This window comes from Varroa destructor, unplaced genomic scaffold, assembly GCF_002443255.2.
Source record: "Varroa destructor unplaced genomic scaffold, Vdes_3.0 BEIS01000002.1, whole genome shotgun sequence".
In the NCBI taxonomy this organism is placed as follows: domain Eukaryota; kingdom Metazoa; phylum Arthropoda; class Arachnida; order Mesostigmata; family Varroidae; genus Varroa; species Varroa destructor.
The window spans coordinates 54162837-54187701 of NW_019211455.1; the positions used below are offsets into that span (position 1 = coordinate 54162837).

Sequence of the window (24865 nt, forward strand, 5' to 3'; positions counted from 1 at the left end):
GTAACGGTTTACCTGCCACTCACTTGGCTTTCTTATTTACATTGCGTTTTTCTATCTGACTAAATATTTCATTGGTGTCTTTCACGTTGCTGATAGAGAATTGTGGAAGGTCGTTGGGCGCGCGCACGTTCAGTACGAGCTTCGAGCACGGCAAGACGTCGTGCTCAGAGTAGCACCAAGACAAGCGGATGGATCTTTATTGTTTTGTGGGTTTGGCTTCTGAGAGTGGTGGAGGGTCTACGACGGGCACTTACCGGCAGCCGCGCGGATGAAAGAAGGGCATTGGCTTCTGCTGTCCGTCTGTGTGTGCTTGTGTTTTTATGCGTCTACGTATGTGTGCATCAGTCGTCCTCCCCGCTTGTGTTTTGTTGGAAACGTTCAACTTTGTATGTACCAATCAGCAGGTCGTGTGTAAGTATGCATGAGCGATGTCTGTGTGGCATAATCCAGCCTGGGACCTGCCAATCTTTCTGCGATGCAACTCGGGAGCTACACGCGCGGATCTGATCTATTTAGACCGATACGTTGCTCTGGCGATGCATTGGCGGGAACACTTATTAGGCGGCTAGGGCATTGCGAACTATGATAGAACTACGCATCCAGTCAATTACGGCGTCACTTATTCACATTTAACAGGGTCAGTGGGCTTTGGCAGAGGCCAAACAGAGTGTATCGCAGCCCGCCATCCGATTCCAGCAGTATCTCAGGCCAATGGCATAGACGCACCCTTCTCCACATAGTTCTTGTAGATGCTGCTTAAACGGTCGCGGCAAGTTATGCCTTGCCCATGTTTTCATGTTGTTGCTGCAGGGAGCAGCACCCTTCATATAATTACAAACAGCAACGCCACCTATGTTCTACAAGCCGCGAATCCATGTATGATTATATCGTCGGCAATTCTTCTCCTTCAACCTAATTCTCATAAGGTTCCGTACATTGTGAGGTTTTTGTCAAGTCCACCCGCCAGTCGAACACCGAGCTATCTAGCCCCCATCGGTTCCCCTCCCTCCTCCCACCAGGCAGCGATGCCTCTTCCAGAGCGTCTATACTATACTGCCCAAAACTTTCTCCCAATGGACACTTCTCGACCCAACGATAGGTGACAGGCACGCACACACACATATACATAGCTCAGCAAGCGCTATTTGCTTGTGTGCTTGCCCCCAACTTGTTCATCTATCGGCGTTTTTCTAGGCTTCTTCCTCACGAGGCCTTCAGCGGCTTAAGACAACAACACCAGCCGTAGTGGTGCACCCGTTGCTCCTGCGTACTCTCGCATTCGCTGCAAACTTCTTCGCTTTATTTGCCCCCTTTCTGTCTTTCACGCTTGCTTAGTCGCCCTCGTGGTAGACACATGCTCGCATATATAGACACTCCCTCAATAATATGGTTAATCTTGATACCCCTCATGCTAGTTTCGGCTTGCTGGTTCTTTGTCGCCGCGGCCTTCACTAGTCCACGTGAGGTTGTTCACCTGACAGGGGCGCCCTCTGCGGCGCTCAACCGAAACTGGGCGGCGTCCCAGCCCGCCATTTTGAATCGCCAGTTGTCGACTTTAGGACACGGCCGGCCGTATAATATCACAAGGCTACTATTAATGATCGCTGCCGCTGTTCCTGACAGGCAGCTGACGCTCGCAGCCAGATTGGCTGTTTGTTACTTGGTCCTGTGTGTACATGTGCGTGGTTTGCTGGGTATGCCATGTACGCCGCGACGGTTCGCGTCTGTAGACGACGCCTTGTCAGTAGTGAGTGTACTGTGCGAGTAGCAGCAGCGGGAGCAGAAAGAAGAGATATCGCAGAAGCTAGCCCAGTGGCTCGGCCGGTGCCTCCTACACTCGCAGCTAGACACACACGGCCAGTCGGCGGTTCGAAAGACTTCACCCCGCAATCAATGCATCCAAAGCGCGCATTCACGCACGGAGACACATCCCTTTACAGACACACAACCGACTCTCTGCTGCCCAATGTGTGCTCGTTCGCCTATCGCGCGTACATCTACATCTCTGCATTGGTGGCTGTCTGCTGTGGATGTGTGGCGCTGTTCGAGTCTCGCTAATGTTGTGGCTGGTGGCGCTGCGGTCGCAACCAGCTGTGTTGCCCGCTGCTGCCAGTGGTGATTCGGCCATAGCTGCTACCGTCGGATAAACCGATGGTCCGCTAGAATTGCGTGTGTGAGTGTGAGTGTGTATTGTAATTGTGGCTGTGTGGTCGGCGGGAGTGTTCTCCCGAGAACAGCAGCGCCGCGCCGCTTCTACTAGCTCTACGAGTAGAGGGTCGGTGGCTGCTGCTGTGGCCGCTACTCGATGGTGACGTTGTGCCATTGCTGCGCAGCAGTTTGGGTGAGTTGGCGTTGGCTGCTGTGTGGCGCGCTGTATAGTGCGGCTGTTGTGCTTGAACAGACTGCTGCCGCTGCTGCGAGCGACTCAGCCAGTCAGTCGGTCAGGATGGCTGGCTGGCTAGCTGACTGAGTGGGAGATGGCTGGTCCATACTGCAGCGGCTGTGTGTTGTCGGGGGACCAGGTAACTGTTTAACTGCTGCGCACAACGACTGTTGCTGAAGCTGCTGCTGCTGCGGCGATCACCAACGCTGCCGTTGCCGCTCGCTTTCATACACAAGCGTCGAGTGTGTCGATTTGGCTGTGTGCTGGCTGCCGCTACGGCTGTTGTTCGTCGTACAAAGCTGATGCGTGTATTGCTGCAGCGGCGGCGGCGGCGGCAGCAGCAGCAGCAGCAGCTGCCGCTGCTGTATTCTTTCTGCCTTCGTAGCGCTCTGTGGCTGTCTCCTGGCTCCTGGCTGCTGAGCAACTGACGACTTACCGGCCGGCTGAACGAAAGATATCTATCTGTCTGTCTGTTTGTGTGACGCTGGCTGGCTGCGTGTCGGTGCTGCTGCTGCAGCCGCTGTGGCGCCTGTAGCCATTGTTGTGCTATCGCGACTGCGGGCTTGTGGTTAGTGCTGGCCGTCGCTGTCTCGCCGTTGACGGTCGCTTGTTCGTTTGTTGGGCCGCTCTGGTCGTTTCTTCGACCACAACACTCTTCTGGTGCGAGCGTGCGGAGTGTCAATTGTGCTGCCTCTTATTTGGGCCGCGTTGTGTCGCGTCGTACTCGTAGTAGTCGCTGGTCACAGTGAGCCGCTATGGAGAAGCAGCCCGCTTCAGGAAGACGAGCTATGTCGGAATTTCGTCGACAAGAGGAAGAAGTTATCGGAAGCCTGTGCCGGTGAGTTTGAATTTGATGAAAATCAGTAAAAACGCGTGTGTTTCTAATGTACAAGCGCACAGTGTATGTGATCGAGTAGTGTAGGAGCTAGAAAAAAACGTGTGTAGTGCCTACACGAAGCGAGCAGCCGATCGGAGTAATGGCAACAGCGGGTACCGCCACGATCGCTTGGGCGTGTGTTATGTGCGCTGAATTTCTACCAGCTGATTAACTTGTGATTTTCGATGAGATTTGTGTCGTGCCCTTATCCGCAATAGATAACAGGCGTTCGCGCATCGCAAGAAACCCATGTTACCGTAGATTGGCCGGCAAATGTGCCCATTTTATCGCGCCGATGCCATGGCGCCCTTGCTGGGTGTCGCCCAGCTGATCAAGCATGTGGGCGCCAAAACTCAACAATATCGTGCTAGTACCTATATTTCGCTAGTGGGTTGGGATCGCTTTAGGGCCGGGGCTAGTTTTGCAGCATAATCATGTCAAATTTGCCGTTTTCGTCCCGAAATCGAGATGACGCCGTTTGGCGCCAAGCGTGTCCCGCACGTGAATGCCCGCTATCCTGTTGTGATTTGCAGCTAAATCGATGCTCAGCGTCAGCTGATGTCAGTTGACACCTAGATCAGCGTGAAATTTACGCGAAATTACGTTTTTTCCTTAATTTTTCGTGCGCGACCACGTGGTGCCTCAGGGATCAGCTGATGGGAGAAGCCGATCGGCTTGGTTGTTCGACCGGCGGCGGTATCTTCATTCGCGTTAGATTTGTGTCGCGCTCGGCAAAATGTCCGACCAGCGATCGCCAGGTGTAGGGCGTAGACATTGTTCGTACGAAAGCACACAAGAAACGCGACGTTCTCAGTGTGGCCGCCTCGATAGCAGGCCCATCCTGCGGTCCAACTGCCGCTCGACTGCCGCCACAGTATCATTGGCCAAGACCAGCGAGGCCTAATGGCCGACCCGCCAGCTGATTGGACGCCATCTTGGATTCGAGTTGTGGTCAGGTGACGAGTCGGGCTGCAAACAGTGGATGCAAGAGCTAACTGGACCGTCGCTGCTTGTTGGACGCCCATCGAATAGTGTGAGTAGAGCTAGCAGCAGCACCGAGTGGACTCGTAAGCCGAATCTACATCACTATCCGGGTACACAGATCGACACGATATATTATCCTGGTCCGCCCCGGTGTCTGCTAGACGATTTCCACTCGTTCTGCTAGTGTTGAAGTCGGCGACGCCGCCGGCGGTTGGTGCTGCTGGTGTGGCACTTCGGCAGCTAGGTTCGCTGTCGTCCCCTCGGCAACAGCGGCGACCGGCGACAACGGCAGCGTCAGCAGCCCGGCAAGCCGCCTATACCGACTAGCGTATATACGACCGCATAGAGACTACAATGTTAGTTTACTTTAAAGGCTCTTCGTCCGGCCTGGCCCTGTTTGCGTATGCAGCCGTTCGCCTAGAGAAGCCAATGGTCATAGATGCTTCGCAAACGGCTACAATTGTTTTTGTTGGTGCAAGCGGTAACGAACCCGCGATGGTCGTTGTCGTTCCGTACGCTATTGTTGTTATGTTTATGTACATCGATATGTATATGTAGAAGTCGGCAGATGTGGGAATACGACTGACCGCCATTTCGGGAACTTGTTTTCTCGACAACGCCAGATGAAATGCACTGGTTCAAACAGTTCCACAACGCCGGGATAGTCAGCTGCTCAAATAGCTTCTGCCAACTTCCTCCCTAGTGGATAGATTATGAATCAATCAGTCAACCAGCGGATGTTAGAGCACAGGAAAGTATGAGCTTCCTTAATAGCTTGGCGGGCAGAGCAAGACGACGCGACAAGCTGTATATTTACGTGCGACAACCATTTTGACAGAAAGCTATCGAACCAGATAGGCCGATGCTGCCGTTATTGGCACTTTGTTGCCACCGATCAACAAGCGTTGACGATGATGATGGCGATGGTGATGTGGATGCTGACTGTGATGACAGCGGTCAGCAGGCAGCGGATGTAAGATGCAGGCAGTAGCTGCGACATGAGCAGCCGTCTCATCTTTTCCGCATATATTTAGAGAGACGCGATATGGCCGTTATGACTGCCAGCGGCCCACAGGAATCTACAGCGCGCGCGCTATTTGTAGGGGGATCAGCCGAAGAAACAACGAGATCGAGGGTGGGATGTGGAGAAAGAGAGAAAGGGAGACAGAAAGAGAAAGCTAGATGACGAGCTGTGTGTGTTTGCCGTTGTTCGGTATCGGAGTATTTGTACCTCCGCTGATACGTTGGTCCGAACCATGTGGTTTTGTTACCGTTGTAAGTTGGCCGGCCGGCTGCCCGCCGCGCTTTGCTGCCACTCTGGCACAGACCTGTGACGGTGTGCTGTACAGCAGAGAGCAAACGTGGACAGCGGAGAACTACCTCTAGTGTGATGATAGGTGACAAATATTGTTTGATTGGGTTAGGTTTGAATGGCTAGGTTAGCTACGTCGTGATCGTACGCGCTCAATAGTTGGACCTGCTGAAATACCGAACTCGCGTGCCCCGTGGCACGCGCTGTTATGGCGTCCTGGCTGCGCGGTGATGTTAACAGATTTAGAAACTCTTGCATGACTTGTAGTAGTGTAAAAAAAATAGAGGGTTACGGCAGAGGCATGAACAGTTTGGCAGAGAAATAGGCAACAAAGAGATTGTCTTGCTACTGAAAATACGGAGGTGGTCTGTTTCCATCGATCCTACAGTACTTTAAAGTGCTAACCATTTTTTGTTCTGATATTATATATGATGTTTGATGTTCGACTGGGAACTCCTTAGCAGCTAATAATAAGACAACTATGTATGAGTGTACGTTACACCTTCAATGACGTACTCAATGTACCGATCATTCATGAGTATACTTTGTTTTTTTTTCTATTATTCTTTTGCTAAAATCACCTACCTCTTTGTTTTTGTTTAATATATTTCACCCCCCTATCCTCCCCTCCCTTCCCCGGGGAGCATCGTATGTCACTCATCCATACACATCTTCATATTCATCGGAAGTCCACATGCGAACAGTACGCCCCTATACACCTGCTCCTTATGTCTTTATTTTCCGCCTACTTACGGGGAAAATCTACGTACGAAATGTGGAGTACGCGGTTACCAGCATTGCGCGCTACTCAACGTTTGGCGATGGCGGGCTCTGATCCGAGTACACGGAATCCCTTCGTCGTGATAGCGGCAAGTCGATACACGCGTATTGCTTACACTCTACATAGAAAGAAAGAGATGAGATCTAAAAGGCCTGCGAAGTTTGCGGTCCGGTTCTCGAAACTCGCGGAGCTCCATTGTGTTTGCCGTTGGTGACGCCACCGTGCGGACCATCCATCGGCGAGGCCTACGACCACCCGCATGTCTGCTGCTACTGCTCCCATTACAACCACGATGGGCTTGGGGGTTATTTTCTTCCAGTTCACCCACCTCGTACTCCTACCCACCAGCTAACTGACGTCAGAATCGGTTGCATGGGCGGCGAGACAACCGCGTTCAGTAGTCGATGGCGGGCATGCAGTTGTGGATTGTGAGAGCCACTGTGGAGGAAGGAACGTAACCGTGATGCGTTGGCGGCAGAGTGGCGAGGCTCAGGTATTAAGGCAGGGCGAGGAGGGCTCGACGCCATCGGCTCAAGCAGCCTTTTTAAGCCGGTGGAAGATAGGAAGGCCTTTTGGAGCGGCGGTAACAACGGCAAAGTTCTTGCGGGCGAGTACGAAGACGCTGGGCGTGGATCCGACGAGAGAGTCATGCCGTCACACACGACAGTGTCCATGCGGCCTACACGAGGTCGAGGCCGAGGCCAACACAGCTTTTGCGCGCGAGGAAGTGCGCTTCATTGCTACTACTGTTACTGCTGACGGCGTTGATGGTGGTGTGCTGGTTGTTGTTGTTCACATGCTCTGAGCTTTCAACAGTGGCGGGCTGCAAGCAGTCCATGGCAGTCACGCAGGTTTAATGAGAGATGATTTGTTGATGGACTGTTAAATATAGCTGCATTACTTTGTAGATAATAGATTGTGTTGCGGTTAGATATATTACTGTACCTATTGTAGTTATAATGTTAGTTTAGGTCTTACCGATGCTATTGCATACGATTCGTTCGATATGTCCTCACTTCCCAACGGTTTTTACTGTGTTGTGTCTGGCACAGTTTGTTTGCAAAAACCTGATATCGTTTAATTTATTATTTGTTGCGTATTATGCAGATTCGTATCAGTCCATAACACTACGGGATATCGACTCTTTCACGCACACTCACAAACACAAATCAGCGTTGTCATATGTATTTTCCATACGCGTAGGAGAATATCGTAATAATAATTAATAATGATATAATTAATAGTATAAATCAGGGCATTCTCCATTTTGCCGTTGCCCTTGACACTAGCTAGTCGGCTAACAAGAAATTGGCCACGCTCTCGTACTAGATGACATGACCAACACCTATAAACTAACTCTGTGCGTCGGAACAGTGCCGTTGGTAAACTTGCTGTCGCAAGCAGCTCTCATTTCGCTGCAATCAGCAGATCCTGCAGCCTAGTCTTTTATGAAGCGTTTTGCTACGACCTATCGTCGCAGGCACAATAACAAATAAGCGGTGACTGAACTAACCGGCATGGCCTACCAGTTCCTCCTTATCACCTTTACGTACCGTATTTCATCGACTTCGTTGACGCTCAACGTCAGTCACAACTGGCGTTGCTCGAACCGCTTACAAATTGTTCATACTGACTGTTAGGTCTCATTTCGACGACGGCCATCAGGGCCGCCGGCGTTTTGCAGCTGTCGTTCACATGTAGCCGCAGTCATAGACTGCGTTGTGGTTTTAGTGCTCAGCCTGCTGTTCGCGCTTGGCTGTTGTAGAAACAAGCGAAGCAGTGCGGCGGCGTCAGCAACGCAGTACGTGATGATTCCTTCGCTACATCGTGGTGATGCTGCTCGAATGACTGGACGTTTCTGCCGCGACAGCCGCCAAGATCGTCTCTAGATCACCAATGACTATTGGCTGTTCTTGAGCCTTGTTGGCGCCGCCGCTGGTGTCTGTTGCCCCTGGGGCTACCACGCGCCGCGCGTCCGTCTCACGCATCGGCACTACCCAGAGGCAGCACAGACAACTCTGCTACTCAACGACGCAGTAGCTGCTGTTGGCGTCCGTCGGCAGCAGTGGATCGCGATCGTTGATGGTTTGGCCCCGCAGTTCGAGGCTTTGACTTTCTCTGGTACTTCGTTACTTAGCGTGACTCCGGCACGCGTGACTATTAATTACATTACTGACGCACCATGACTAGGACAAGTCCGGTAAGCCAGTGAGTAGGCTCACTGTGCTACAGCTCGTGTCTTCTGCTGTTGCTGTATTTGCTTTTGGTGTTGACACCGAGATGTAGGAAAGAAACACATGGGTCAGGGCGACGTCCGTCTATTGTCGTTTCTAGCAGCATCGTTGCTATCGCTGCTGGGTGACTGACTGACTGACTGACTTACTGTGAATATCTTTGTGTGTCTGTGTGATATGTGCACGTGGGTGTGTGTATGAGCGTGTGCCTGTTGCTGCTCGCTAGTTAGTTCGACTACTGCGAATGGCTGGCGGTCCTAAGCCGAATGCACCGCTTTAATGATGGTGTTGTCGTTGCCCGTGCCGATTTGTGGACGTTGTATAGAAAACTGGTGCTGCTTGTTGTTGTTGTCGTCGTCGTGGCCGCCGCTGCCACCCTACTCCAACGGCGGCAAGTACATAGAGTAGCATCAATATGTGATGTAGGAAGCAGCCAAAAGGAAACGAGGGTTACTCCTAGTCGACTGTTAACACAACAGACTTAGCAGCAGTTTGCTGTTACCTGGTGTATAGCCAACAGCTCGATAGCAATGGACAGAAGGAACGACATCGCAGCCCGTCGTTGCCGCGGCATTAATAGCCATGGCCCGGGGGCGATGCTCGGATGACCTTGAAAAGCCCGCCATTCGTTGCTCGTTACTGCTGCTGCTGCTGTTGATGTTGTCACTGCTTCGGTGAACAACGAAAACAGTATGATCGGTTGTCGTAGCAACTAGCATCAGCGATAGTTGCCGTTTCATGGATAAATAGACATGTTTACTGCGGGAAGAGCCGGCCATTGACGCTAATCCGGCCCGACTTGCTTGACTCCAATGGAATTGCGCGTAAGAAATAGATCGCCGCCCATTTCCAGTGACAAGAGCGGCAGCTTTTATTAATGTAGAAAAATAGGGTAGCAGTTGTATTATTCTAATAAAAGTAGTAACCGTAAGAGCCAGTAAACGAAAGACTCAAAAATTCTATGATCGCTAACGTGCATGTTTTACAAGCTGCAGCAAAGTAGCGATAAATGTAGCCCACGGAAAAACAGTCTGCCTAAGAACCCGAAGAAAGTAGATAACTTAACTCACTTTTCTCAATCACAAGGTAATCATCAATTGTACGAAAATTTACTAGAAACTTGCAAGGCGACCACCAAAACTACTGAAAAGTCACAATTTACTTTATTTATTTGTAGATATGTGAATTTCTCATTGTAAGTACGACAACAACAATAATTATTATTATTACGAATTATAACAACAATTACTAAAAAGGTACGTCAATCGACAGTGCTAGTGTAAACCGATAAAATCAAATTGGCAGTACCAACCTGCACAGCATCAAAAGTAACACGAGCAACAGCTGTGAATGCACGTGAAGTGGCGTATTACACAAAGCAGAATCATTCAGTCGTAAGGTATCGCGCTACAGAAGTTGGATAACATCGTAGAATATACACGTATAGCTTTTTTGCTTGATTTTCTATTCTAAGTTGACTGAGGTTAGGTGGGAAAGAAGATCGCATACAGATACTTGACGCTAAACTGGTAGAGGACAAAAGATAAGGAGCAAAAACTACGCAGTACATTTGAAGTCTGTGTAGTTGGTGTCCGATCTCTCTGTACGATCGATGCTTGTTTTGAATTTTGCTGTTATTTACACCGTTATAATAATGAAGAAGGTATTTTAGGAAGACATTTGTTCAGACATAGCTAAATGGTGCAGTATTGCATATTCGTTCGATATGCCATCTTGTGTTCGACTGCTTCCAAACACACGTACATATGTAATGAATTTACAAGCTATTAATGCTTTGCGTGGTGAAAAAATTAACGAGCATATGCTAGTCGCCATATCCACACATACGAGATCCGTACACATCGAAAATACCTATGATTAATTGGTACTACGAAATAGTACAGTTCCGTTTCCATGCACGTTGCTTACACTTGCAATAAACGATCAACAACTACACATGAGGAGCAGTCATTGCCCTCGTGTTTCTCTCTTTTGTTACTTAGTATCAAATAACGATTTCGGTAGAATGCCTCCTCTTCCTCAAACATATGATATACTCAACGTACATCTGTTCATCCATGGTATACGTATGACGCGCACGTCAGCTGTATCCACTTCAACCGATCGACCGATTAAGCAGCCATACAAACTAACGATAACAGCTAGCAGCAGTGGCGGCGTGGCTAAACGAAAACTGACTTTTCATTGGCCGCTTCCTATCGCGTAATCGATACGCTCTAACGAAAACAAGACAGATTTCGTTTTCGATTTAATTTACAATCAATCATCAGGTATATTTTGAGTGTACGAGTTTATTGTTGTATATTGCCAGTGAGAATGCAGGCATTTGCGGTTTCTTATCTTAACATGGTGTATCTTAGTCATCAAAATACCTAGCAACGAAAGATCCGGTGAGCGAGCCATGACCCGGTGACCGCATGGAGAGTAGAGCCGAACATCGGAGTCATATTAGGGATTCGACTAAGAAGATTGCAGTTCACTACTTGTATGCTCAGCGACACCAGACTTGCGCCAGTTTCTATTGCGGTTCGCGCAGTTCGGACTGTGTTCCAGTGTTTTGACAAGCAGCGACAACATGTAGATTAAGGCGGCTTGTCTGTTGGAAAACAAACAACAAAATTTGTCTACGGCGATCCAGCTCTTCTTCAGTGTCGCAAAGTGTGGTTCCTTTGTGCAAATCTTCGTTGTTGTTGTTGTTGTTGTTCCCCCTTTTTTTTGGCAATTTGTCGCCACGTTGTCATTAGTGCCCGCACGGCTCTTGCCCCCGTTGTTTTCAGTGTAACTCTGTCGCGCACGGCATACTTGTTGCCGTTGACGAGGAGACGCAAAGTTTTTCATTTTGTAAGTGAAAACGTAAAAGTAAAAGGAAAAAGAAAAAACGGACCTCTACTGTCCAGAAATTTGCGCGCACACGTCCTTGTAGCAATGGCAGAACTACTGTACACGTAAGTGATTTCTCCGCGCTATCTTCTCTTCGCGTTTTGTCGTTTCTACAATATTTACTATAATGATTCTAAATTACGAAATTGGCTGATGATATTAGATTAAAAAAATCAAGTTTTTCAACTATCCACGACGGAACCTGGTTTCAGTAGAAAGTTGTTATTTCTCAGAGACCTCTTAATTATTTTTCCGCCTATACCATAGGTGATGTGGCACTACATTCATGATATTCAAGATTACATTATAAACCTAGTTAAGCTGAGCGGAGTTAACTGCGTATTATACGAAATGCTTTTTGATAAGGTATATTTCTGTTGTGTCGACGAAACAGACAAACGACAGTTACCCAATATGCGTCCCGATAAAATTTTCAAACAGTAGATAGTTTAACAAATATCTCGAGAAAAAACAGACTCAGTTTGTGTCCCATGTGTACGCTAGCGTGTCCTGGTCCGTTTGTAACAACGGAAGAATTCCTATAGGAAAAGACAACTCAACGAATACTTTAGAATATTTCCAACCTAAAACAGGTCGCTAGGACGGCCTCGCGCCGGCCCGTATAGCGGCCTTCTGCCGCATTGTTCGTGGGCTAAATTTGCACTGACATCGTAAGCTCAACAATGAATTTAAAAGAGGAGAAGAAACGTTTTGAACCGAACTTAATATTTAGCGTTAATCAAATTCGAACTGCGGTGTAATGGATGGGTGGGTCCAACGATTTCTTTGAATTGAACTAAAATTCGCACGAGAGACAGGCCACAAATAGATCGTGCGGCTTCCACTTTTGTGCACTAGCATACAGGCTCAATAAAGATAAAACGGTGCAAATAAAGAAAGCCGAACATGTAACAGCTGAACGCGATGACAGTGCAATAATTGTTATACACAGTGTGTTAAATTTCAGCTTATTTATACTTTGTCTGATGATAGCAATATGTAGTACTCGGTTAGGAGTTTTATCACCTAACAGAGATTATACGTGCATATGTCATGTCGTCGTGCTTAAACCATAGTTCGTTGTTAGTCGATACCCATCAAATAAATGACACTCTAGATATAATAGCAAAGTTTGCTGCAGTGCAATTATTTGTGCAGTTAGAAGTTGCAGACGATTCTCTTGCTTAACCCCCGACGAACAGAGAATCGCGTTTAAGATTCTTGATTAATATTACTATTTAGCCTTTCGCATAGAGACTTTAACTTTACTTGTTAAGTAAAGCTTGCCTGCATGGTTCCGTAAGGGTGGCACCTTGGCTACCTATTAATGAGTGACACTATACCTGTCATTGCTAATAGTTTATCGGATCGTGCCTTAAACTTCTCGACCAGCAGTGACGCTGGTTGTCCAGATCAATCTTAGCTTCCTATTATGTACCTGCTCTCTGACGTAGAACGGCGCCGCGATGCTGCTGCATGTTGCAGACTCTGTTGCTGTGTTGTCGCTACCGAGCTTTCTTTCTTTATCAATTATTACGAATTACTCCTCTCGCTGTTGTCTTGTGCACTGGATGAGATGACCTTCGTCGTAGCGTACGTCTTACGGAGAGCGGGCGGATCGAGTAGTCGTCGCTAGCTACTGAGCTACTGGGGAAGACCAGATCATCCGTTTGTGCCTTTTAGTATATATTCTTGGGCTGTATGACAACGATCGATCGATCAATCGAATCTGCCAAAGCGAATTACATGTATTAGCATCGGCTAATATCTGCCTAATAATATTTATAGCTACGATCGGTCACGAGGCTAAGGAAAAATGTCTAGTGCTGATGGGCTACATGCTTGAAGGCTGAGATAAACGTCAATCGTATTTGTTCAACTAAAATTGCGTGTGGGATGATTGTACGTAATATTGTGCCAGTTTGCGAACTACCCGTTCCGTTTATGTACGCTATATGGTATATGTGCGCACGCGACGCATGTTGTGTCAGAACCAACACAACATTTAAGAAGAGGAAATGATCCTTTCTTTAAATGTTCGTTAATGTTACCACCATATATTCAACGTGGGTTAGTAGAAGTGTCTAAATGAGTTGAGATGTTTAAACACCCCTGTTTTATGGTTACAGGTAGCTACCAGCTGTTCTTAGATGCTTTTGCGATAGATACGATATTTATCTGATATTTCTTGGTTAAGCATGGCAAACGGTAATCTAGAGATACGCGTTGAGTTCCTATGCCTGTGGTGCTTTACCAGCTCCATACAATGTTAAGAGTGAAGAAGCGCTAAGAAGTACCATTAGCAGAATGTCTCGAAAACATGGTGTCACGTTCTTAGACCAAGATCAAGTTCAGGTATATCAAAACAATCATATGTCAACCAGAGATGGTCCCGTGTTGCGTATAATTATATCGTTATAATGATTACACCTCGATATTATTATTATCACCGTGAGGAGCCATGCTACTGGACCTACTACGCTAATTTTTCCCTTGTACACGCGACATTCCTTTTCTTGTTTCCGGCACTGTAACAAGTAGTACTGTGAGACTATACGAGATTAATCGGTCAGAATATATCATCATGATCATCACTATGATGATAATCAATTTTGGACAACTACCAATGAGAACAGCTGCTGGCGGACCGCACGCCAACAAATGTCGTCACCGCCATTCACAGCTGGCGCTGTTACTGCTGTTGCCTGATCTAATCGTAGTAGTATGAGAAGTATTTATTCGTACCCATAGAACAACTGCGACGGTTGTGGATGCGTCCTTATACCTCTGTCGTTTGGTTGTCGCTGCTTCGACCATGTATGGTTAGTATTACGCCGCCGAATTACGCCCCGGCGTGCAACAGAGGCTTGGCTCTTCTCCTTGCTGTATCGGTTGACGCAAACATCCGTTCTAGTCGATCGGCTCGGCGGTGGCTGGAGGGTGACGGGTGACGGCCAGCAGGAGACCGTTATTGAACGGGTCAGTCTATATGAAGCCACTGCCTCTGCGTACATTCATTGCGTTGCTGGTGCCGCTGTCATTTCTGTCGGAGCTAACATTAATGCTGATCGATCAACGGAAACGAGGTTTTGCGGTTTTGTTTGCCATCGAGTAAGGTATATGCATGAGTTACGCGATCTTGTTGGCGGCATCGTTGTGAGTGGAAACGACTGTCCAATACCGGCGTCACTTACGTATCTGTGTTGGTATTACTATGACTGTTTATTCTGAGGCTCACGCGCAGCTTTGTCTTTACGGTTTTGTGCTGCGTTAGGGACGACCGACCTGACCGTGCTCATTCTTTACAATAACATTGTTGTGTTTGATGATAACTGCTTTGTCGCCACAGCACAAAATAACTAACTGTTGCTGAAATGTTGTATAATCCAAGGAGATCGGTTTACTGGATTTAAACTTCCGAGTTTGTAGGCATAATGTGACCTGTTCGAGAGATTGCTAGTTATCGCGCGATGTTATTGGGGAATTTTGTTTTTTGTTGTTAGTCGATGTTGCCACTTGAATTATGTGTAGGTTCTATGTTGTGCTTATACTGTTAGGCCCGATTATTGAACCCGTTTCGTAGATACATGAACGCGTTAATATGGTAGTAACCTCCGACAATAGCTTATAGTTCCAACAAACGGTATTCCAACGACTTCCATCGATCATTTCCAAACGATCTATTTGTTAAGTGTTTATCAAGTACGTGCACTTGTAGTGTGTTTAACCCAGACCAAAAATAGTACTCAGTTCGTCACCATAAATGGTCTGCGTTTTCTCCTCCAAGTCTGTCATTGCTTTTTTCAGCCTGTTTGCCTCCTGTCTGACAGATAGTCTCTTTACAGACAGTAATTTCTTTAACTTCACGAGTAGTAACTACTATTACTACTGCATTAACAATGAACAATATATTAGAGCAGTTGCTATTTCTATATCCAAAAGGGACCATCTCTCTCCCTCGCAGCTAAGCACCCCGACGCCCAACCCGTACCTCTGCAGCCATCACCTAATGGCCGAAACACGTGCTGTCACCGCTTATATTATTTAATCTATGGATTATGTCCTTGCGTATTCTCGCTGCTACCGTCTATGGCTATTGGGCGTACTAGCCATTTAAATATCTACCAGCGACCCGCCTAACGTCGTTGTTACCTGTGATTGCGTCGACGTTTTACGAACCGTGAGTGTTATCGAGAGTGTCACCGGTTTGTCCGTATTTTTTAACGAGTACTAGCTAAGATACTATAGCAATGAATGCTTATTGCGGACTTGCTCGTGCACTGTCGGTCATTATATCACGCGCGTGCCGCCCTTATCGACCTTTTTCAGGAGAGCGTTTTTAATATGCGCCTACATAACCACTATTAATCTCTGTAGTTAAAAAAATAAAAAAGCTTCCGAAGAACTACTGGATGATTATGAGTCCAGGACACTGGCATGGCGACGGCGCTGCTGCTATTGCCGCCAAGCACAAGGTTAAACAACCGAGCAGTCACTATTGAGAGAAGTTTACCCTGTATCTCACTCACTCTTTTCTGGCCATCTGTCTTCCAATTCCGCCCCTTTTGTCTGTGTTGAACCTCGATCAGCTGATGCTTTCCCCATACCCTCTGAAATTATTTGTGATACAGGTCATAGCACTGGATGACTTAAGTGTTGACGTGAATAGCAAGACGATGGTCGGTGGGACAGAGCATAGAAATGGCGATATTTTTATGATCCAACGGCGGCGCCTGTGTAGCATATAACAATGGTGATGACGATTCTATCATCAACAACAGCAGGGGCAGTGGTGGTAGCTCACACAGCTGTAAATTGTTTTCGTCGATATGTTTTTCTTGAAGAGCAGTGGCATTAATGGCAATAGTCGTGTATGTACGGCGGTGTTTGACGTTTTCGTCATGGCGCAATGATAACTTGTTTGATTAGTGATCCTAGGGACACGTAACGCGGTTTAGGAACCAGGCCAGATGTAGACATCTTGTTACGTGGTGAAAGCCAGGCGTCTGACGCAGCAATGGTTGACTAGAGTACTGCAGGGACGTTAAGCTTAAAATATTTATGCTGGTTTGACACATCACCACATATTCATTCATCTGCTGGTCCTCACAGCAGTCGACATCGGCGAACCCTTTAGGAATTGTTATACAACTATAATCATCCCGGAGGTTATGGCACTGGATCATTTAAGTGATGACGTGAATAGTAAAACGACAGTTGGTGGGACAAAGCAAAGTGCAGAACAGCTGACCGCAATTCGTCACTTGCATAAAAAGCCTGGTTACAACAGTCTATGGCAACAATACTTGGTAGGACCGTCCTTAACTCGATAATGAACGGGTAATGGGTGGTGGTCGTGATAGTATAAGCAGTAATAATCGGGTAAATGTAACTGGAGGCCATATTCAGCAGTAACTTTACTGCCTAAGAACAAACCTGGAATAATTTATGACAAGTGATAATTAAAGGAATTGTAGAACATGAAATTATTGATGGAAGGGCCAATACACTTGTAGTGCAAAAGATTACCCATAACAGTGCAGTGGAAACCTGTTTTGCTACTAAACCCAGGAACATGGAAACCAAGCGTAAACATGTTTCGTTTCATGAAAAAAGACAGCTGACTCAATTGATACTGAAACTTAAGTGGCAACTTGAAACATTTTTTTCATGGGGAGGGAGAGGGGGGAGGGGGCACGGGGAAAAAGACTTTGTCACCTCGTGAGCGCTTCGACGATCTATTAGTTCAAAACCCTTTTATGAGCTCGGGCATGCCATAACCGGGGAACAGTACTCCTTCTTTGGCAACACTTTCTTCCGTTCCTTTAGTTCACTTGGCTTCGAATTGACTACGCATTTATATGGCAAGCTCAACGGAAAAAGCAACGGCATTCTGCCCGAGCCCTTGTAACCTGTCGTTTACATCCTCTCAGCTGCATTATTTTGGTCATAGCAAGGCAGGATTCAACCACCTGTGGCCTTCTCAAGGGCAAGAATACGGGCCAATTTTTGATGTTGACATTTCGGTGCCCGCTTCTCCGTCTCAACTGTCTTTTTGTTTCCTTAGGACCCGGAGAGAAGAGAACCAGTTGCTGTCAAAGTCGAGTCAGTGCGACAAAAACCGACAATGGAAAGATTTGTTCTCCACTTTGCTTTTGGCCTACTCACGTTGTGGATGATACTGTGGCCTGTTTTTGGATACCTTCTCTAGTTGGCGCTTTCGCTCTCTCTACGGAGAATTAACCACATGTTAGTAGTCGTTATCTGCAGCAAGGGGTTTCGACTGTATTGCGGTGTAGCATTCGATTCCTATTTATGGCTTGATGACACTTATCAGCTTATCGAGTAGATTTCGTCAGTCCACTAGTAATGAACACTAGATCAACGTATCTTTGAGGCAAAAGGCCAAAAATCAATAAAAGACACCTGGCTTCAGTAGCGTTTGCAAACAGTTTTGTCTCTTTTCGCGCAACTCAAGAGATCAATTTGAAGACATAGCCATGGTAGAAAACACTGTTCTCTCGCCCGCCCGGCTGTATGACAACTGTTTTGAGTACGAAAGCTATAAACGCAATTAAGTTAAAATCTGTCGAATATAGTGTCAAGAGATTGCTAGACCGTTAAAAGGATTATTACTGTTGTTATTACAAATACAGTTCGTAGTATTACGAAGCCTTGCTTCGATTAGCTTATTAGCTACTCAAAGAAATATTATGACGACACCGTTTTTACCGAAAACATTTCGACCAAATCACGCATCATTCATTACTATCTGTCTTGAGGGACGTATTGATTAATGTGGCGTCCTTTAATAAAATAAAAAGATGTAATTAGCAGCCCATAATTAGCATAGTGGTTCATGTTCAACGTTTCAATTATAGGTTGGCGTAATAGAATTATGAAAAATAAACGAGTCTACAATTGCTGTCATTATAACTTCCAGGCTTATTACGATTTATATATAACGTATATATTATAATTCCAGGCTGGGAAACCGCGGCGTAGTGTCGCCGAAATCCCAAATCGAGCAGGAGAAGCGAATCCGCCGTGAAATTGCAAATTCAAATGAGCGTCGACGTATGCAGAGCATCAATGCGGGTTTCCAATCGCTACGAGTTCTGCTGCCTCAACGTGATGGCGAAAAGATGAGTAAGGTAGGCATTTTGCAATAAATACAAGTGGAAGCGTCTATTTCAAACTAACAGAATTATCTATTAGCGCTGACAGATAATCAGAAGAAGTTTTAACCTATGTATGGATCCCATAAAGCTTCGTTTCTTTCACATAAATTTTTGCTAACTTTCTTCTGTTTTCTGGGTGTCGTTATTTCTTGTTTCAGGCGGCCATCCTCCAACACACCGCCGAATACATATACCAACTCGAGCAGGAGAAAACGCGTTTGCTGTCCCAGCTATGCAGCGTACGCCGAAACGTAACGCAGAATGGTGTGGGGTCAGTGTCGTCGAACGATTCCGATAACTCCGATTCAGGTGGCACGACAACAGGAGGCAACGCTAATGCTCTCGGGGCCGGTGGGAAAATGCCTCTGAAACGTAAACGAACGGTAGAGAGTGTCGAGAGCGCGGATGAAGGTATCGGCATGAGTCCATCGCACTGTGAACGCGAACTCATCTCCGACCTGCGTTACCAACTCGAGCGCGAGCGTGAACTGCGTAAAGATGTCGAGCGTCGAATGCAGCAGATGGTAAATGAAAGGGACGGCCGAGTACCGCTCGTTGATGATGAACAGGAAATTGACCACTCGTCAGAAGCTGAAAATGAACATGAGGACTATATGAAGGAGGAGGTCACTGAGGAGTTTGTGGTTACCGACGACCTGCCTCAGGATTTAAGTTGCGGTACGGGTGCTGTCAACATCACGCTGCCGCAACCGCAGGAAGTGACTGTTATTTCGAAGCCGTCAGTTGTTGTTCTGCCTGTCCACGGGGTGAACATTGTTACTGCGCAGCAACTTACGCCGGCACCTTCACCGCCAAGGTTCGTCACTATAGAAGCTTTTATGCCACAGTCTTTGAAAATTGTTTAATAAATAGCTTTTTCCAATAATATTTTTTTCTATAGCAGCGTAGGTTTAGTCAAGGTTCTGTGCAATGCGTGGTAAGCTGTCATGGACCTCTCAAAGTTTCATAAAGGGTTCTCTAGCCTGCTGTGTAGGGTGGGTTAAATCGTGAAAAGGAAGTATTTAGATTGTTCGTTTCGGTGAGTATTTATTTATATTGCACTGGATGACAAACGGATCTACGGCCGAAACGTAGACTTCAACTGGGTTAATTACATATATGACATTTAAAGCTCTTCTTTGGAGGTGTCTAAGTTTTTTTAATGAAAATTTCTTAACCTTACTATTCATATGTCAAGAAGGAAATAAAAAAAAGTATAAGTATATGTTGTCCTTCTTATAGTCAAGTGATAACGTGTTTGCCTGTCAAACTTAGGGACACATGGTGATCTAGGTGCAAATCCAATCGTAGACACACCTCGTTTCTGCCAAAAGCCTGCTGCCTAAAGCAATAATTAACATCCTAAACGTCAGAAAAAACAGTGAAAGTAGAATTTATAATTTTAACTGTATATAGATGTTCTAAACGTGCACTGCCAAATATTGCGCATTGCGCGTTTTTCCTGCTTTTTGAGCAAAACTAAAACATACAGTGCCTGTTTTTGCCCTGTTTTTTTGCCTTGACATTTTTTGCCCTGTTTCCTCGGTTTAATTTAACCTGCGCACGGCCTTTACGCTTACACCCACATTACGCCGCTTATATATTCATGAGTGTATTATTCGTCTCGCTCTTTTTTGCCAACCTTTGCCTAACCTACAGGTCTGCCATTCCGTCCAGGTGCCACTCGCCCTCTGGTGTCAGTTCTGTCAATTCTGGACACGCAAACCCCGCGGTGACATCGCGCCAGAACCTTGACACGATCGTCGAAGCAATTCGACACCTCGAGGGCGATCATTTGTTCAGCGAGCGACGGCCGAGTTCCAAGACAACAACAACAGCAACGACGAAAAGTGATTCTGGCGCGCGATCCGAGACTGTTATCGTGCGTTCCGCAGGCGCGTCTAACACCTCGGTGGCAAGCCATCATCACCATCAGATGGTGGATAGGCGTTAAGTAGCGCTTGTGCGTTTACGTCCTCGTAACCCCTTACCCATCCCTTTAATCCCCAATTTCCTCGATGCGCGAAAGAGAACCTTCATCAGACACGGTGAACGGGAGCTATCAACTGTAGCAGACGACATGAAACAAATAAAAAATAGTGGCGATGACAACCAGGACGGCCGTGAAACTGTGAAATGGAAGACACCATGAGCGTTAATGAGCAAGAAGCACAAAAAGATGAAGTTAGTTCTGTAACAATCAACGCCAGTGACATTAACACTGAAAAAAGGAGGAAATACCGAATTAAATTATCGGTTTTCTGCAATACTCCTACGTTATGGGAAGTATGTTCTATCACGATGGTTGAACATGAGTTACGCGCCACCTGTAACCTGACTTGACGGCTCCCATGATTCTACCGCTTTATCAATTAGCACGACCGAGGAAACATGGATGTCGACCCTCAATGGCCTCTGAAATGCTTAGGATGCACCAGTCAGGAGTGGATGTGTATACGGCTACAACAATGGTGTTTAGTCGAAGACATCATATTAGGCAAGAAAAAGAAAGCACATGGGTATACTACATATAGTTATAGAGTCGATCAAAGTTTTAATGCTCATTCAATATCATAACTGCTACATATTTGTGCTAGCGACAAGTCAATTGGGTTTAAAAAATGAGGTGCTACGGATTTGGTAAGAACTACAAATGAGAGACGGCGCTTTGGAAGGGCCATCGTCTTTGGCCACAGCGCCTCCATAGGTTCTATTGTCCATATCGACGTAGTTCAACTGTCCGCGACGTTAAATCTTGCAACCCTTGTGGTGCATCATTTCATGGAGTATAATGGAAACTGGCATGGGCACACACGCGAGCTTTTTCTCCTTCCGCTTATTGATAGGCTTCGTACAAGCGTACACATTTCTGTGAAAACTGGCGACGGTGATAGTGATGTTGTTGATCACTCCCGTTGCCTGATTACGGGGCGCGTCTGTTTTGTGAAAGCCACTAAGGACTTAGAGAACTAGCAATTTCTGTAGTGATCTGATGCTAAGGTTCAACCACAAGAACAGTCTTTACCCGCTTCATCCTCGCCTCGGGCCCCTCCATCACTCTATACTTGTTGCTACAGTGCTGCTAACATTGCTTCATTTTTATGAAAATTTTTAGTTCAAAAATGTGCGCAATTAAGATTGGATTTAAGAAGGATTGTTGAAAAAAGAGCAAATCCGAGCAGATATTGCGATCAACACATTGTATCTCAATAGGTCTTCACTAACTGCTAGTAAAATGTCCAACGGTTGTGCCGCAACATCCGTACACAAAACGGCACGATAATAAATTTAGAAAGAAACTAGGATTTAGCAACACGTTGCGAATGCCCACGCCGCTTTTGGGTACATTTAGATTACTTGAGGTCGTTAACTTTTCTTTTTTATTCTAGAGGTTACGGGATATCCGGTGATATGGTCTGTCTGCTGGTCAACCCAGTGTAGTGGTTTCTTGGTGGTACCGTGATAACAGACGATCGGAACGTGACTATGGTAGGTTATGAGCCTTGTATGACAACCTCATTTATCAGGTTTAACAATAGCAGTTTGTGGGATTTTTGTAATAGCTCGATGCGTCGTAATGTGTCGCTGATTTCAACCGCATTGTGATGGGTCTGCTGTCATAAAAATCGGCCACCGATTGCTCAAATGAGTTTCTTACCATAATTGAAAGCGTGCTACTGATGGATGACAGTGTATCTACCATTGGACTTTCTTTCGGGTTGACAGTAAGATACAATACCATACGAAACATAATAACGACGAAGACTTGTTGTCAGTTACTACGCCAACAGACACGAAGGAAGAAACACGGGAGCAGAAAGCGTCCGTCTGCCGAGCAGTCTCTCTCGCGCATTGTATCAGGTTCCTTGTACGATTACCACTACTGTGCTAATGCTAAGGTTATGATGATTGCTATTATTATTATTATTATTATGACTATTACTACGATCACTGTAATGACTGCTATAATTATTATTGCTATTATAAACGTCATTATGCTATATGATGAGAGATGAAAAGAGAGAAAAAGAAAACAAGATGAAGATGGTGGAGAAACAATGAAAAAGAAAAAATGGTGTCATGCACAAAATTTGAAGCCATTTGGAAGAGTATAAGGAAATCGATCGATCGATATTATATATATATATATATATATATATATATATATATATTAAAAGAAATACATCACACACTCAGAGTGCGTCGGAAATAAAACAAAGAAGACACAAGGAAGGATGATAATGATGATGAGCGAATTGTACATATGTTTCTCGTGTATTATTGAGGTGGTTATCCGATTTGCGAAAAAAACAACAACAACCAACAAACAGACTAAACACACAGAACAGGAATATACATACACAAATATTTCAATTGATATTCTCATTCAGATATTTGGCGATGCTCTATTCATGATTGATTATAATCAAATTATTATGATTTGCGCATACAATTAATGCAATAGGGAATTCGAGCAGTTCAGTTAAATGCATTTTTCTTACTCCTTGTGAGCAGCTCAAGACACATTTGTTTGCCAGTTTTTGTCGTCTCTTTGTCAATATACGAACGAAAGCGCATTATTGGCAGTATATACAGTGGAAATTGTTTCTGAGAGTCATTTGTAGGAAAAACATAGAAACTATATATGTTGACCTCGCTGGCTCATACCACGTGTAAGTAACGACGCATACGAAGCTTCAGTTATTAATGGGATACGTTAAACAAGTGACGTGTACAGGAGAAAAATCAGCAAAAATCAGAAAGCACCATTAACAAACAATAGCTGCCAACGAAAGCGACTAATGCGTACTGCGTAACAAACAAACATGGAAGAATACGGCATAACAAGACACAAGATATCGAGACAGAAAGAGAAAGAAGGTGAATGCAAAAAGCTATGTGTGTTGACGACAGGAATAAAGAAAATAGACAAAGTAAACGAAAGACTGAAGAATATGTACAGTGACTCTAGGCAGCATTGCTTTAACAGCAGCAACAGTGGCGGCACCATTCCCAGCAGCCTGCATTTTGGGCTTGTGCCGGCTGACTGGCTCGCTCACGGAGAAGTGGGGACACGCACCCAACACGGACATTTCATTATGACTGATGTAACATGTATCCATCGTATTTTTATTTGATGTAATGTAGTTTCATTATTATATTCTTGTCATGACCATTTCACTTCCACTATTATAATTATTATTACAACTAATTATATTGCCACTACCCGATAATTTAATATTATACAACATAGTCTAGATAATTACCGGAATGATCTCAGGAATTTGGATGTTGAGTGGACGGGACGGTGTTGTGTGTGTGCTCTTGTGCGTATTATTGGGAACGGATTTAGTGGGAGAAACAAAATAGCGAAGGCTGTTTCCTTTCGTGTGCTAGCGTCCATTTTACGGGCATCTTCGGGGAGCAATCTGAAGGCAAGAAGGCAAATAAGGGACGGCATTAAAATGCTGAAGTGCAAATACGTTCAGAGTGTTTTTCGGTGGTGGGCCAAACAAAGCAATGTGTTTAACTCCCTTAATTAACCTTCAGCTCACCCCGGCCGTCCCGTTCAGTGTCTAGAGGTTTCAGCATATCCAACGTGTATTTTTTTCTCGATCGAACAAATTAAGCAACAAAAGATCAACAAAACTATCAACCACAAATACTATCAAACCATATTATCATTATACCATAAGAAATGAATAATTTTTATGCTGTCATTACTATTATGCTGTTGATTGATGATGAGAGTGGATTATTGATAATGGTAAATAATAAAGCTCCGTACGGGACGAAGCTCCCTTCTCCGACTTGTAGCATCTTGCTGTGTCCTTAACAAACATCATCCAATCGAACCCAACCAATGAACTGAACCCCATGCGTGAGTTTTTTTGTACATTATATAGTATATCCTTTCCGCAAGTGTACATGGCTTGACTTACTTTCCCTTACGATTTGTATGGTTTCTATGTAGTGAAATTGTCTTGTTATTCAAAAACAACAAAAAGTAGCCACTGCCACTTCCTAATTTCGACCTCTTACCAAAAATGGGATAGCTATGAACATATACACAATTCACACCTGACACACAAATAAGATGTGTATGCGGGCGCTGAAGGCTGAGAAGCGAAAAAATAATTGAAACGTTGGCTAAAATTTTAGCAGAAAAAGGGTAGGCAACAAACTTCCCAACGCCACAGACACATATAATT

At 45.6% G+C, this 24865-nt stretch overlaps 1 protein-coding gene across 12 annotated transcripts; it reads left to right on the forward strand.

The window, feature by feature from the left end:
• Positions 1–373: 373 nt before the first annotated feature.
• On the forward strand, positions 374–24463 carry crp (transcription factor cropped). Of its 12 annotated transcripts, none has more exons than XR_015322055.1 (6): positions 374–411; positions 18458–18626; positions 18812–19470; positions 20313–21150; positions 22043–22142; positions 22430–24463. XR_015322055.1 is itself a non-coding variant. In XM_022790401.2 (6 exons), coding segments are annotated over exons 3-6 (1125 nt in total). In that variant the 5' UTR covers positions 2414–3221; positions 10953–11537; positions 17540–17719; the 3' UTR covers positions 20608–24463. The 12 variants fall into 12 exon arrangements, 9 of the variants coding, with proteins under 9 accessions (XP_022646131.2, XP_022646132.2, XP_086837399.1 ...); XM_022790401.2 differs by lacking the exon at positions 374–411 and adding exons at positions 2414–3221; positions 10953–11537; positions 17540–17721 and having other exon boundaries at positions 20313–24463; XR_015322054.1 differs by having other exon boundaries at positions 20313–22142.
• Positions 24464–24865: the final 402 nt, after the last annotated feature.